Source organism: Anguilla anguilla, chromosome 9 (genome assembly GCF_013347855.1).
Source record: "Anguilla anguilla isolate fAngAng1 chromosome 9, fAngAng1.pri, whole genome shotgun sequence".
NCBI classification, from domain to species: domain Eukaryota; kingdom Metazoa; phylum Chordata; class Actinopteri; order Anguilliformes; family Anguillidae; genus Anguilla; species Anguilla anguilla.
The window spans coordinates 10,931,158-10,946,770 of record NC_049209.1 but is presented as its reverse complement, the minus strand read 5'-3'; the positions used below and the strand labels follow the sequence as shown (position 1 = coordinate 10,946,770).

Sequence of the window (15,613 nt, the reverse complement as noted above, 5' to 3'; positions counted from 1 at the left end):
CATTTATTTACGTTGAAAATGTTTTTTGTCAGGATATAATATACAGCACCCCATACACTCTAACATGCTGTAGTGTAACCGTGACGTGCTGTTTCATTGGTCGTGGTGTACAGTTCTACCTCAGTATGACAACAGAGGAAGCAGGAGGCCGGTGGCCAGATGAGGGCATCACAGGAAAATCAATGCACACCGTTGTGAGCGCGAGGTGAAGGTGACCTTTCCCGTGGAAAGGGGGCGGGGAGGTGTGGGGAACCAAGGCCCTGTTGGAAAGGTGGTCATGACTGATGATCTCATCAATCACCTCCAGTGTTGAGTAAGAGGCTCACTGTGGTGCTAATGAGGAAACCCATCCTACAAAAGACAAATGGAGGCCTCACAGCCAGACCGAAGCAAGACTGATTAATGTGTTTATGAGTACGTACTCCAAACGGGAGACATGAATTAGTAGGGGTGAAAAGATTGCATGTGTTTACATCACACGTCAGCATAACACAGGCTGCTGTGCCCCTAGCACCTCCGTCTGTACTAGACCCACAACAAGGTCCTAAGCCAGGTCGTCCCTGCTGACGACCCCTGACCTCTGACAACGTCAGATGGCCCTAGAGTGGTGCCCCTGCACCTACCCTTTACTAGAGACCGAAGCCAGGTCGTTCCTGCTGATGACCTGGCTTATAATTCTACAGGAGAGCAGAGCAGTGCTGCTGCAGCTACCCTTTGACCTCCAGGCACCCAGCCTGGAACTAATACTACGCCTGCTGTCTCTCCTGAGCCCGTCACTGTTAAACCACACTATTCCAATTACTAGAGTCTGACCACAGTTCTTTGGTGCTGACACAATACACAGTGCTTCCACCAAGATACAGTCTCCCTACAGCAGTGACTGACTACAAAGGTGGAAACACATAACAAGTTACTGCATACTCACCTTCGAAGTGGCACCTCTGCAACACTATCCTGTTTGTGACAGCAAGTTGATGTAGTGACCAACACCCCAGGAACAGACTGAGGAACACCAAAGGATGAGATGGCGAAAGCAGGTTCAATAAGTGACAATTTATTAAGCAATCTGCACACTGCCAATGTCTCATAGGCAGTTCAAGAAGAAACGTCCTGATAAGTAATCTTTTATTGGCAATAAGCAGAAACCCAACACGTTGGTCACACTGATAGAATGTGTCCACCGAATACTTCTCATCATGCTGGCTATCACCAGTCTTTGAAAACAACTCCCCGCTGATTACCTCATCAGGTTGCCCACTCCATCCCTCCCCTTGTCCAGGCACCTACTATCACACCCTGGGCGTTAGTTGGCGGTGGAGGCCTTGAAGTAGCTGTGCCTGCTTACACATTTGGTCTTAGAATAGTAGTAAAATAAGGAAAACAAGAAATAGGGCATTACTCTGCCAAAAAAGTCTACCAGATGGAGTGGGTACACAGAAGATTATATAGGATTATATTTATGTACCTGTTTATCACTCAGAACCTCTAACAAAGCATTCCAGTTTACTTCTTATCCTCCACCAGACCTACTTCCCTCCTCTATCTCAGGGAGACTAGGCTCATTGCAGCTTTGTGGGCCTCCCATAAGGCCTAACCATCCCAGCAGTAAGGCTGTGAGCCCCATAACACCACATCAGGAGCAAATGGAACAATAGGTAGAAAGATGCCTTTCTAAAGTTCAAACTGTATTTGATGAAATTGTTTCATTCAAAGGTGTCATTTCCATGGGGAACATGGGGGACGCACCCCCCTCCCCCTCCCTAATATCTGAGAAAGCCTTATCTGCCCTCTGCAATGTTACATTGAAACTGGGCTAAGTGTGCAGTGCCCTGCCCCTGATTCCCCCAACTACAGCAATATTAAAGGCAAACTGTAGTAACTGTTACTCCCTGACTTGCACAACTGAACGCAAACATGCCCAGGGTGTTTATCAATATCCAGGCAGTTACTGGCATATGTAGCCTGCTACATAGCATCAATTGAACAACATGTCAGCTTAATGGTAAAAAAAAATTCCAATAGCCTTCGAACATTACATGTGCAGAAAATGTATTGCAAACACTGTTAGTTAAACTATCTGTGGTACTTTCTTTGGCAGCAGAAGGCTGGTCTTCGTTTCTGATTTGCAAAGATTGCTGGAAAATATGTCTGTGTATGTTGTTGTTTAATGTCAAGTGCCAATTTATAATGGGATGATATAAGAATGATGTAAGTGTTAGCTAGTTTTGCTGTTGAAATTTGAACGTCAGCTAATAGCTATTTAGGAAGATGAGGAGTCATTAAAAATGCCTTATTGCCTAAACACAAATGTGGATCTATATAGAAAAAGGACCAGCAAGAAAGGTAGCCAAGTTGTCAATGTTGGATGGCTTTTTTAACAGCAGTTGCCAACCTACGGCTCAACCATGGCAAAACGTCTGTGTGACCACTAACTACAGAAGGCTACGACTATTGGGATATACTGTATCAATAACATTCTCTGCTAAAATCCTGTCATATCGTTTTAGAGCTGAGAATGCTTAACACACCTCTTGAAAAAATGCATTGTAGTGGAACACCATCCAGTAGCTAACGTAAGTGATGTGGTGTGTACTGCACTGCTATTATTTGTGACATTGGCTGTCACAGTCGCAATAATGGAGGGCTCATTTTACAAATTAATTAAGAACGAAGTGAGGAGCAGTATGGCAGGAGAGACTAAATGAATGTGAAGGAGCTTGTTGACAATTTAGCATAATATAAAATGCCCTTCAAATCAGTGAGTAGACAAAGTGCTTTTTAAGGGGATTGCTGTGGGGTTCTGCCGTGCCAGCCTCTGCTATAATTTGAGTTGGGCTATGCTATGGTTCAACTTTGTGCAGTTTTTGGCTGTAGCAACACTTGCTATCTAGCTAGCTGGCTAGCGAACTCCCAGCCCAGTGATCAAGTCGGGAAATATGTAAATTATAACATGCATTTTTTAGGCCTGATAAGTTGGTTTTCCGATAAGATGAAGTTATTGCCTAGTTTACCTTTAAGAAATCACTACAGTGCTGTTGCATTTAAAACCCATTGTCTTGCATAGGCTACGCAGTAGGCTACTCATGGTAACTTTGCTGTATAACAATCGCTGTAACATGCCCCCCCCACCCCCCACCCCCCAGACTTATGTCTCAGGGTGCCGCATTCTGCCCTCCATCCCCTCGATGTTCAACAGAAAGTAACGGCCTTGGTTTCATTCACCATTTAAGCAGACACTTTGCTCTTGAAATATACAAATAATCGAATGAAGCTGTTCACCTCTTTATATTGGTTCCTTTTACGCATCTTTACACCTTTCGAATACAAATCTGAAGCCATCATGTGTACACACTGGACTTTTTTGGAAGCTCAGTTAACTCCTTCAGTACTCCTTCTTCAGTAGATAAATGAAAGGGTGTTGATTTCATCTCAGACATGTTTGTCAGGCTAAAGTTTAATCAAACTGCAGTGCTCTTGTATTTTAGTAATAAGCTTAAGTGAGACTTGTTGGGTTTTTTAATTTATTTTCTGGTTAATTTCAGCAGAATGATAAAGAACATGCAGACACCTAGTGAACTATGGGCAGAAATTAGTGCCAGTAGAATTTGAATATCATAACTCATATTTGTATTTCACTATTTGAAATGGAATGTAATGGTTTGAAATTGAATTTGGTCTTCATTGCGTTCTATTTTTATTTTAAATTTCAATATAAGATTCAAGTTCAATGCACTTTCAAATTCAGTTCTTTTAATTCAATTACAATAACATGCTGTAACACACATTCCAATAATTTGGAAAAGCAAACGAGCAAAAAAAACAAACTGCAAGTCGAACTGCAAACAGGTTAGCACCTTTAGCAGCGCTAGTGCTCTTTCGGTATTGCGCTGGCACGTGGAGCTAAGAGCGGTCCATGATACCAAAGATTTTTAACCATGGAGGACCAGAGACAAAACTCACAGGTAGGCTACGTAAAGCACCATACAATAATTCAGTTTAGAATGACAAATTTCTATTTTTAAATACAAATTCAAGTTATGCAATTAAAATTCAATTGCTTCTGCTACTAATTTCTGTCCATTCTTAACTCACTATGGCTGTGCTATTGTAGACATGTCATGTTTACAAGTCTCGTGGTTGGTACTGTAAGGCTTTAAGATCTTAAAATTCCTTTGGAATTGTGTAGAATTTCTAAGTATCCCCCGCCTTCTATTTTTATCATCGTGAACCATTTCCAAGCTGAGTTGCTTGTCACAATAGAAAAATATGCAAATGGTAACAACAACAAAAAACCAAGCCATGAGAGATATGAAAGATGCGCATTGATTATTTATCAATCTTTTTTGGAGAGAGATGTCAGAAGCAGCAAATGCTGCAGTAGGTAATGGTTGCCTCTCAACTGACTGAGACACTGAGTCCTCAAAGTAGCAAAGTAGTGGTCCTCCACCTAAGCCCAAAGCAACTCCACTGACGATCTGATGTGGACATTCCCCTTTTTATACAGCAGTATTTCCACAGAAATAATTACTAATTGGGTGTTTTTGATAATGCACAAAACGAGCAATACACGAAGTGGCAACTCATAGCAGCAGAGTTTCATGTCATCTTTTTATCTCTAAAATTAGATCTATCAAGGGATTTAACATAACCGAAGGTTGTGTGGCTGTATAGGAATGGCATTGAGTTATTTGTAAAAATTGATTATTAGATTTATTTTTATTTTTTTTGTCATAGCTGATTCTTTGAGAGGTACAAGATAAATCTCTGCAATATACAGCATGGTTTTGCTTTTCTTTGAAAGACAATTGAATCAATCAGGTGTTTAGATGTTCTTACTTCAGCAGTTTGGTTTGTGGGCAGTTGTGCACTGTTCTTAACAGCTCCAGCCTGAGGTGTCAGCCATTTTAAATACAGGGGGAGCAGAGCACCTTTTTCTAACTGGCCATTTTAAATGAGCATTTGTTACTGACCTCTGACATTAGCATACATTACTGCACTCCGATATTAGCATTGTTTACTGTACTTTTGTATTACCATTCATTTCCTATACAGCAGTATTGGCATTCATGACTCCGGCCAGGGAGTCAATTTGTTCTCGGTCTCATCAGACGTGTCAAACATTGTAATGGTAGCTGGTGGATGGCTCATTCGATTAAGGCACCAAGCTGTGGTGCGCGGATGAGCCTCATACCCTCGGATCGAATCCAGACTGTGCCAGTGCCAGCTGTGGCTGGCAGCTCCATAAGTTAACGCGCAGTTGGTGATTGCATCGCTCAGGGAATGGGGGGGTTCAGTTGGATAGGATTCCTTCTGCATTCCTCGCTGTATAGCGACCCCTGCTGGTTGATGGGATGCCCGTAGATTGCAGTCAGAGGCGCATATGACAGGTCTTCCTCCCACTCCACTCTACGCAAGCTTATGTGTAGTCTGTCGTGTGTAGAGAAGAGGCTGGCGACACCATGTGTTCCGGAGGAGAACTGCACTCTCTGCACTCTCTCGAATCGGCTGTGGGGTTTGCACATGTACTTGACTGCTGGTTGCGAGCATTTGGATGTAGTCACTCCCATGTTGGATGGCAAATTTAAAGGAGTTATAAAAATTGTAATGCTTGCAGTTACGAGTGTTGAGAATGCTGTATTCAGGCCTATATGCATTATTTATATTCTCTTCTCCCATGTTGCTGCAGCCGTGCTCCTCAGATGACAAATTAACATATCTGGGTATATTTCACCCATTTTGCCACCGAACAAGGTACTTAATTCCACCCCAGTAGATGCCTAATGTAGGAATTTTACTGGTGGTAAGTGGCCTTGATAAATCTGTCCCCTAGTGCAGGGCTGCTATGATTTAATGTGATTTCTCCCAAGAATTCTGCTTTTTGATGCCTGGAATTTTTTTCCTCTTTTGAAGGCGAGAGGGACATTCACTGGGTATGAGAGTGAAGAAGTAGGTTCAGTTGACCTTCACTCTTTATGCAGCTGAAAGCATATTAAGAAAAATATGATAGGTGATAGAGTGGATTTCTTTCATTTTTTTTGTTTTTGACAACCCTTTTTTTTTCTTTTCTATTATGTTTTGTTGCTACAGTAATGCTGCGTAGAAAAGCCTTTTGCCGATGAGGGAGGCTTGAAATAATGAATATGAAATACGATTATGAATTATAAATGAAACAATGCATATCTTTACTGTCTTTACAGGGGGATGACATTTTGGACAGGAGCTCCGAGTTAGTTTACACCGGGGAGATGTCCTGGATTTACCAGCCCTATGGGAGAAGCCAGCAGAGGGTTTTCTTTCTGTTTGATCATCAGATGGTCCTGTGTAAAAAGGTCAGTCTCACTCCGAGTGAATGGTGAGATTTGATATTTGAGCTACCCGTATTCTGTGAATGCTGAGAGTAGGAGAGCACAAATTACTTTATGGAATATTAAGAATGATATTTTTAGGATTGAGATCACTGAATTGTTTGGAGATCTTCTATTCTTTATTATATTCTGATATAATAATAATAATAATAATAATAATAATAATAATAATAATAATAAATGGCCACGCTTCAAAGACCAAGCTTCCCCAAAAAAACAAGCCTTTACAGTTTCATTATTGAGCGTGTCGCTTTTTTTGTGAAGTACTTTAATTGAGCCTATTACAGTACAAAATGCCAAATGCCACCAAGTTCTGGAAATAAAGCAAATGGAGCCCTGCATGCCGAGATCTGAAGCATATTGTCATTAACATATTTTCTGCACGGTCTAAGAATATTCCGCGGGATCGTGACAAGGGCTCTGTGAGCTGGTTTATTTTCGTAGGCGACACATTATGGTTATTTAATGAAGTGACAGCACATCTGTTGGAAGCTCAACATTTGATTAGGCCTAATGTGCGATGTCAGAAAATACCCTCTTGCGCATGCAGTGTCTTGTGGACTCGTGTACAACACTGAATATGTATTTTAAGATGTAAGGTACGAGACACCGTTGTAGCGGTGGACCCAGATTCTACAGCCTTTTACATTCACTGAAATCAATGAACTAGGTGTTTAGTGTGTAAATACATTGACCACACTGGCATCACATCAGTATTGGTTGAGGCATTTTGTCATTCAGAGGGAAAGCACCGAAAGCACATTGCAGTTAGATTGCAATTGGGGTTAATCCTACAGTAATGCAGATATGACATAATCTAATTATGGAATGAAGTACTTGTTGGCTGCAGGTGTGGTTAGGGGCTTATACCCTGAGGATGCAGGCTCAGGTCCTTTATGGGAAACCCCGTTGTCCCCTGAAGTCAGGCACTTTTATATCTATTACATGAGTACATATTTAGCTGTATAAAAACATAATGGGAAAATTATAATTCTGTGGGCCACCCACCTCAAAGCAGATGCATCTTTTTTCAGTATAATTTGTGGAACCTTGACATATAACATGCAATAGCGTACAGCAAAGTATGTAACGGCTAGAACATGAATAACTTAATAGGATATTTCTCTAAGATACAGTAAGATTCCCTTATGGTTGCACGGGGCTTGGAAAACAATTTTGAATATTAAGCTACGATTCAGAAAGTGGTGTGTGTATTGCCAGTGTCTGGAAAGAGGCCTGATTTGATATAAACTTTCTGTCACAGCGAGACACTTTAGGAAGTCATTTTTTGGAGAAGGAATACACCCTTGGTCATGCACAGAATATCATTTTGATAAGGTTTCTTTAGCAACCATGGCATTGTTCTGTCTCTTGATTAAGTCTATGAAGGTACATGAGGGGAACCCATATTACAGTGTCAAGGTAAAAAAAAAATCAGGAGTTGTCATTTATTGCAAGTCATGACTTCGAAATGCATTTTAGTTAGTCAGAGTGCAGTAATTTCCTAATGTAGGAAATGTAGTCAGAATTCCAGTATCCCTGATACGGTTTCGTTGTGAAAGTAGAGTAGACAGAGGAAGCTACACGATAGCGTGCCTGAGGGGAAACGGAAGCGCTGGCAGGCTGGACTCGTGGCGGCTTGTTTCCGGAAAGGTCCGGTCCTGCAGTGCTGTAGCCGCAGAAGGGACGAGCGCGACGCCTGTTTGTTTCCCCCTGACAGGACTTGATACGCAGGGACATCCTGTACTACAAAGGCCGCATCGACATGGACCGGTATGTGGTGATCAACGCTGATGACGGCAGGGACGACGACTTCAACGTCAGCGTCAAGAACGCCTTCAAGCTGCATAACAAGGACATGGAGGAGATCCACCTCTTCCTCGCCAAGAAGCTGGAGGAAAAGATTCGGTGGCTCCGGGCTTTTCACGAAGAGCGGAAAATGGTGCAAGAAGATGAAAAAATAGGTGAGCACCCCCCCCCCCCCGAATCTGAGAACTTTATGTTGGATCCTTACGTCAGTGCACAAAAACAGCCAGAGACAAATGCCCACTGAGACAATATATGACCTAAAGCAAGTGAAGGTTACATATATACAGTCTCAACAGTTTCTTTAAATTACTGACTTTGTGTGCGCTTTCCACACCCTACTGAGCACATTGAATCAAGTTCCTCACTAATTGAATTTTTCCAAAAGCCAAGTACATTTAATCAAAGGCCCAATTATATATGCAAGGCATACTGTCCAGTCTTTGAACAAAAACAATGGCGAAGAGATTAAATTTGTTTTTTTCCCCCTCGTCCATTGTTCATTCATTGTTGATTTCATCCCCCGTGCTTTCACAGTATAATTACTTCTCCCGTGTGCGTGGTGCGATTTACGTGCCTGATTTTCAGGGTTTGAAATTTCTGAATATCAGAAGCGGCAAGCTGCCATGACCGTGCGAAAGGTGACTAAACAGAAAGGTGAGGCAACAAAGAGATACCAGGTGATCCCCTAAAACTTTTCTTCTTCTTCTTCGGTGTTGTGTGGAGTCCTTTCACCCTCTGCATTCGCTGCTGTTTCTGCGCTGTGATTTCTGTCGGCTGTCGAGAGTCAGTGTGCCGCTTGAATGTAAAAACCTCTATTGTTTTCTGCATGGCTTTTAGCACAATAACAATGAAAATCATAAGAACAGTCATATTTCCTCAGCTAGTGAAGTGTGGACAGTAGACATCAGTGTCCCGTTGGTTCCCAAATTAGGAATCCGCAATTAAAATTCTGGAAAAAATTAGGATAACCTCGGCAATCATGAATTAAGTTAAGTTTCTGGCCTTTGAGTTATTCATGGAAAAGTTTTCCCTGTCAGCACGTACAAGCTTCCTGAATGATTAGATTAGTATTTTTTCCTGCATCCTGCAACCTGAAACTATAAAATGTTGCTGCCTAAATATTGCTATTATTACGATGTCACAACATTGAAACGGCAGTGAAGATCATGTCTCACTTTGAATGCAGTGTTCATCTTGCATAAATAATTAAAGAGTAAAAAAACCATTACATTACTTGTAAAATGTATATTAGGGCTGCCACTTTTTCCAAAAATTGAGTACAAACGAATTGCGTAAAGAAGAGATATTTGTACACATTTGTTTGAATTGGCTATCGTCAAAATTTCTTGAAAACGTAGCCTAAATGTAAAACGCGCTATGCTATTATTAAGTAATAAATGACAACGGTGTCTTGAAGTTTTATTAAATAAAATGTAACCAGGGAAGATAAAAACAATGTCAATGATGCCATTCACAGAAATAAAATGACGCAATAGATCAACTGTTGCTCAAATGAAAGAACAAATTGTAACACGAGTCCATTATTAATTCACAACAATGGCATGGCTTACTTAAACTAAACTGAACTGACTGATCTCCTTTGAGGGGGGAAAAGTGTGAGCCTCTGGAGAGTTAGTGGAGCAGTTTTTGCTTTCGTACTGTACCTTGCAGGCGACTTTCTCCTTAGTTATTATTTTCCCTCCAATGGCACAGAACCCATAATATTTCCTAATGGCACTCCTGACATGTAGTGCAGTCACAATTCTTCCTCCAGTTTTTCTCCATGGCTCCTCCATTTCAAGTGCATAGCCCCCAGGCTACAGGGATAGCATGACCGACACATGAACTTGAAATTTTTAGGCTACAAATTTGACTGGGTTGGAGAAAAAAAAAGTGACAGCCTTAATCTGTGTTATACTGTTGGTCTAGTTTTTCTTTGTGTTGTTGCTTTCTGTTGGGGATGGAATATAAAGGGTATATTTAATATAATTTACATAATAATTGGGTCATTATCACCATGTGGTGCCAGTCAAAAATTAAGAGTCCTTTTAAGTTTTATCACGGAGAGTAGACATTGGAGAAAAACATGTCAAGCTCAGGCACTTAGCGTCTTAGTGTCTGGGTCACATACATATTTTATTAGCAGTATTTTCATTGGATTTCTATAATAAGATATTGTAAAGGTATTGTGTTCCTTTCCCAATCACACTATTACAGTCAAAATGATTATAACAGATCTAATAGATTTTATGTAAAATGTGTGCTTTTATGAAGAAATGCACTCAATGTGCATCTTGTTTTCTAAATAAAAATGGAAAATAGCGAAGAATTATCGTGACAGATTCTTGACTTGTATATTTATGGCCCCCCTAATTGTGTGTTTGTTTGCTGCTTATCTATGAGCAAATGCGTCACGCAACGTCTATTCATTCGGCCAATATGCTTTCTCTCTCTCTCGCACTCTTTCTTTCTCTTTGTCTCTCTCTCTCTCTTGCTCTCTCTCTTACTCCATGGCTGTGTTTCTCTCTTTCTCATCTAGGTGTAGGCCAGTACAGATACGTGCCCCCCTCATACCCCCCTCCCCTGGACCCCACGAACCCAGGACAGTACATGGTAGCCGAGAGCATGGCACAATCAGAGGTTTTTGAATTTAGCGAACCCCGAAGGAGCCAGTCTCCCTTCTGGCAAAACTTCAGCAGGTTAACACCGTTTAAAAAGTAGGGAAGAGTGTACCTTTTTAGGTGGACCACTTTATTTTTTTTTAGAAGCAGTCTACTAGCGATAAATTAAAATTTAAACAACAACTCATCAGAGAGGAAGAAAGGACCAAAGCCGTTTGGATTGCTACCGATTTATAAACATCCGACTGACTGACGACTGTATGACTAACATTACGTCTGCTGTTACCTGTATTACTCCTACTGAATCTACTCCTGGCACCACCACCACCACCACCACCACAGTAAAGGACCCGTCAAGTCCGATATATCCGTAGACCAAAACACATTTCTCGTACTCTGTGAAATCGTTTCATTTTCTCGTGAACTTTACCCTTCGGACCATGGAAAAGAAAACACTAAGAATCGTTTTTCCTCGGAGAGAACTTGGTGACACAAAAATGTCAAACTGACTATGTAAAAAAAAAAAAAGCACTAATATTTAAATAGTTGTGCCATTCTGGGTGTTCCTCCCTGTAGTGCACTGTGACATCGGTGCCATTTTCTGCTGCTTATATTGTTTCCCCTGTCTGTTTTTTTGAGGGGGTTTTTTTTGGGGGGGGGGAGGAGGAGGGTGAGAGTATTACCCATATCAAAGCCTGTTTCTGGCTAATCAAAGCGAAAGTTGAGACCCATATTTCTGTTCGCGTGCATTTTTCGAATCTCCAGTGTTCCCCTGATTGCTGCATGGAGAGGTCTGTTCATCTGCAGGTCTTTTATGTGCAATGCTGTTCTTACGGGTCAAGGAGGGGGAAAAAAATTAATCTGCAACCACGCTCTCCAATTTACCACGGACATCCCTTACGCTGCAGACAGGGTATTTATTCACCGTGGACAACACTAACTTTTTGTCGCATGTCATACAGGGATTTCCGTGAAGAGTGAAGAGATGTTCATTTTCTTCAAAGTTGTGTTAGTTTACTTTGTGTATTATTGCCAAGGTGGGCTTTTATAGTTCTGATCACACTGAATTATTAAATGGTTTTGGGCCTTCGTTGTCATAAAAGGAAATAATCATTGTCAGGAAGAGGCCTGAGGTTACATATCTGTAATATTTTTATTGTTTTCATTTGAAGAGATGTATTTATCTGATGAACCAATATTTTCAAAAAATGTCATTAAAAAATGAAACGACTGACTTGTGCGAGATATCTACAAATGCATCTACCACGGCTAAACAAGGAAGGAGCAAAGCACACTGTTTTCTGCTTTTATTGGGCTAACGGAAATTAAACTGACATTCAATTGTCTTGGTGCAACAGTGCAGAGCCAGCAAGACTTTGTATTGGCAAAGGGTGGATATCACCATTGTAAGCATCAGCTTCTTGCTTGTGAATCCTACCCTGTCGTACTGCATTAACACCTTGTGTGTTGAGACACCAACACCACCAAAGAGGTCACACTGATGGGAAGAGGAACTGAGGGAAAGCAAGCTCTGTGTTAGTACTGTTCTACTGACAGTAACAGTGTTCTTATGGTGCAGTATGTTCACAACAGTCCATGGCCTGACTAATGGAGGCAAAGGAATTATGTTTTGACAGAGAGTGGAATGAGTTTGGCCAGTGTGGAAAATGACATTTAATTTTAAAATTAAAACATGAACCATTTCTAAAGTAGTATTAATTATTTATTGTTTGGTTTTACCACTACCAGTATTCTGTTTTGAAATTCTGCCCAGAAAAACATCAGAAATAATGATTACCACAGAGAATATGATTAAAAAAAAATACATTTTTAAAGTGGATAACTGTGCTCCAGGAAATATAATTATTGCAGGTTCTCCAGGCACATCTTATTCATTTATAATTTTCCATTTGAAGTTGTCGTAAATACAGACACTATTCATCTCTCAATATGTTCTGTCTCTGTGCAGGAAGAAGTGTGCTTTACTATCTGGTCTGATTTTATTGGTGAGATTGGTTCAGTTGGTTACTGACTTCAAATGCTCCCACAGGTTGAATTTCTCCAAAGAATGTCTATGGGGGTCAGATTACTTTGTTTTTTCTCATAATACATGGGAACCTCAGGACAAGAGATGGGATTATTAGTCCACATTGCAATTAGGCCTTAATTTGGAAAAATTTGATTTGCTTCTTTCCTGAGCCAACATGTTCATTTTGTTTCCAACAAAATTAGTCGTAAGTACGAGCTGTATGATTTAACAGTTCTGTAACGTCTTTCAGAGTGACGGTAAGACCATAAAAATAAAACAAGGAAAACTGAGTAGATACATTGCATTGCAAGTTCTGTGAAATTTCAGTACATTTGTTACTGACACTATTTTACAGTGCCTTGGAGGTTTCAGTTTTAGTCTAGTTTTTCCAGAACTACAACGGCAACGTTCAGCAGTCTTCAAAGTTGAGTTTCGTTCATTTTAGAATGGTCGGGGTAACAGTGTTAACTGATCGTTGTGTGATTTTGATTGCTCTGTTATGCACATTTTTGTGATGAGTCTGTTAATTTCACTGGATTCCCGTGATATCCCAGATTTTCTTCATGTATTTATTGCGGCACACATGCAGAAAACATTTGCAAGTGTCAGAATTATGATGATATGTCATTGCAGGATAAGAACGTGTAAACCAGACAATCTAAAGTACCAGCCCAATGTGATGTTGCAAATTTAAATGTGGCGTCCACCGTGAGACAATATCCTATATTTTGGAATCTGAACCACATAGATATTCAACAGGAGGGGAAAAAAGAAGGTTATAAATTTGAGTATTTATAAAATTGCATTTTGGGTGTTTTAAAATGCACTGCCAGATCCCATGTCTTTCTTGGTCGCTACAGGAATGACTTAATATCGTCTTTATGTTTTCAGCCATATGTATAGCACATGTATTTCTTTCTTTTTAAAAATCAAATAATTGTGCTTAAATCTGGAGTGCAGCCAACATAATTCTGGTCACAAAGTCTTCTTTATCTGAGGAGTAGATTCAGTCAAACGATCATGGGATTGATTCATTTATTTTTCATTCTGCAAGGGAATAAACTAATGCCTCCATATATTCGTTCAAATGAGAAGTGTGGAAGGTGTGGTACATTGTATTCTTTTTAGGAATAAATCGTGACTATACCATAAACCTTTGATTAAAATATATCTGAGTCAATCCATTTGATTGATCAAATCCCAGATAAAAGTTTCACATTCGGTTCTGGTGAAGAACCTTTTGGTTTTTAAACAATGTGATGGGCAATATAACAGGTCTCTGACTATTGGTGGTAAAATATTGACATTACTATGCTTAATTTTGTTGTGTTAGAAATTTCACATCAGTGCTTGGATTACTGTGGTAACTCCACACTGGCTGGTTTATATTTGGAATTGGGCCATTCCTGAAATTTAATATTGTGATGACTAAGCAGAAATTCTAATTTCAAAAACTCCTTAGAAGTTTGGGTTGTTGAGTAATTTGTGTTGAAGCTGCCACACCCATCACACACCAAACTTACTACCACTAAAGTTCTGTTTTTTTGAACACCAAGTGTACCAGCTGGAAATTAGGGAAAAGTAATCAAACTCAAATATCTCACCCAATATTTGCATACCCTATGTGAAGCAAGCAAACAACTCCAAAAAACATATTTCATCTATATATTCCAGAGAGTATGTTTAAATTTGAATTTTAATCATGAATCATGTAATATATTCTAAGAGATAGTTGACTTTCTGGAGTTTTAATATTATTTCAGTTTAAGTGTATGTCTTAGATTGGCCCGGACAGCTTTTGTGTGTGATGACGGATATTTTACATATTTATAGAAACGGTGACCTTCAGGTAACTTTAAGGCTTTATAATGGCTGGTATAGGGGCATTCACGAGTTTGCGGTTCAAAGCAATGCATTTCAGGTAACTTCAAGAAACACACTAACACAAAAATAATATTTAAAAACTCCAGAATGTGAACTCCCTGTTTAAGTCATATGCTAGGGCCAGTTTTCAATGCTTGTTAATGGCCACAGAGATTCCGCATGACAAAGATCCAGTTTTATGTTGCATTCTTTTTCATTTGTTTTTTTTATTTATTTTGGTTCCATTATAAGAGAGCCATACTCATCCGTTTCCATGTAATTTAAAACAGTTCCTTTAAACCTGTCGTTACAACCATGTCATTCTAATATTTGAAATATCTCTTGGAAATGAATGCCAGTATATTGTACAATGCACATGTTACCATGTGACAGGAAGTAAGTGAGAAGTCCAGATGCTGTGTGTAACCCCTTCACCTGAATTCTGTAGTTCTATTGTGGGAATCCACTGTCACTGTGTTCAGTGTTCCAGAACATTGAGAATACTTACGTTTCCACATAAAATTGGAGACATACCTTATAGTATACTGAAGATCCTTATTCAGCATTGTACATGTGTTAACATTTCATTGAATGGCACTGTATTTTGATATACAACAGAAGATCACTAAATGATAAAAAAAAATATTTTACAAATTCAGCTTCCTGTTTGTACAGTATGTACTAGTATCGTATATAGATGCAGTATGGTTACACTGTGTTACTCTGAAGATTTTTATTTTATTTAAAGAAATGGCACAGATTAATTTTAACACTACTTTTGAGTTTAGCAGTGATTGAGATTACCAAAAAATGTGTAAATATTGAAAAAAAAGTCTTAAATTCAGGAGTCAGTTGAAACACTGGAGAGCTAAACACCACTTTTTTATTTTATTTTACTCTTTTCAATGTCTGATATTTTTTAGGGG

The 15,613-nt window shown here is 39.7% G+C and overlaps 1 protein-coding gene across 9 annotated transcripts in view; it reads left to right on the top strand.

The window, feature by feature from the left end:
* The window catches only part of arhgef9a (Cdc42 guanine nucleotide exchange factor (GEF) 9a), an 89,544-nt gene extending 77,515 nt beyond the window's left edge, over positions 1–12,029 (top strand). For 8 of the 9 annotated variants that reach the window (XM_035432382.1, XM_035432383.1, XM_035432381.1 and 5 more), the window contains 4 exons: positions 6,198–6,329; positions 8,086–8,329; positions 8,760–8,828; positions 10,714–12,029. In XM_035432382.1, the coding sequence (XP_035288273.1) occupies positions 6,198–6,329; positions 8,086–8,329; positions 8,760–8,828; positions 10,714–10,895 (627 nt within the window). In that variant the 3' untranslated portion in view covers positions 10,896–12,029. Of the gene's footprint in view, positions 1–6,197; positions 6,330–8,085; positions 8,330–8,759; positions 8,852–10,713 lie in introns of all 9 variants that reach the window. The other variant, XM_035432384.1, reaches the window with a different exon arrangement.
* Positions 12,030–15,613: the final 3,584 nt, after the last annotated feature.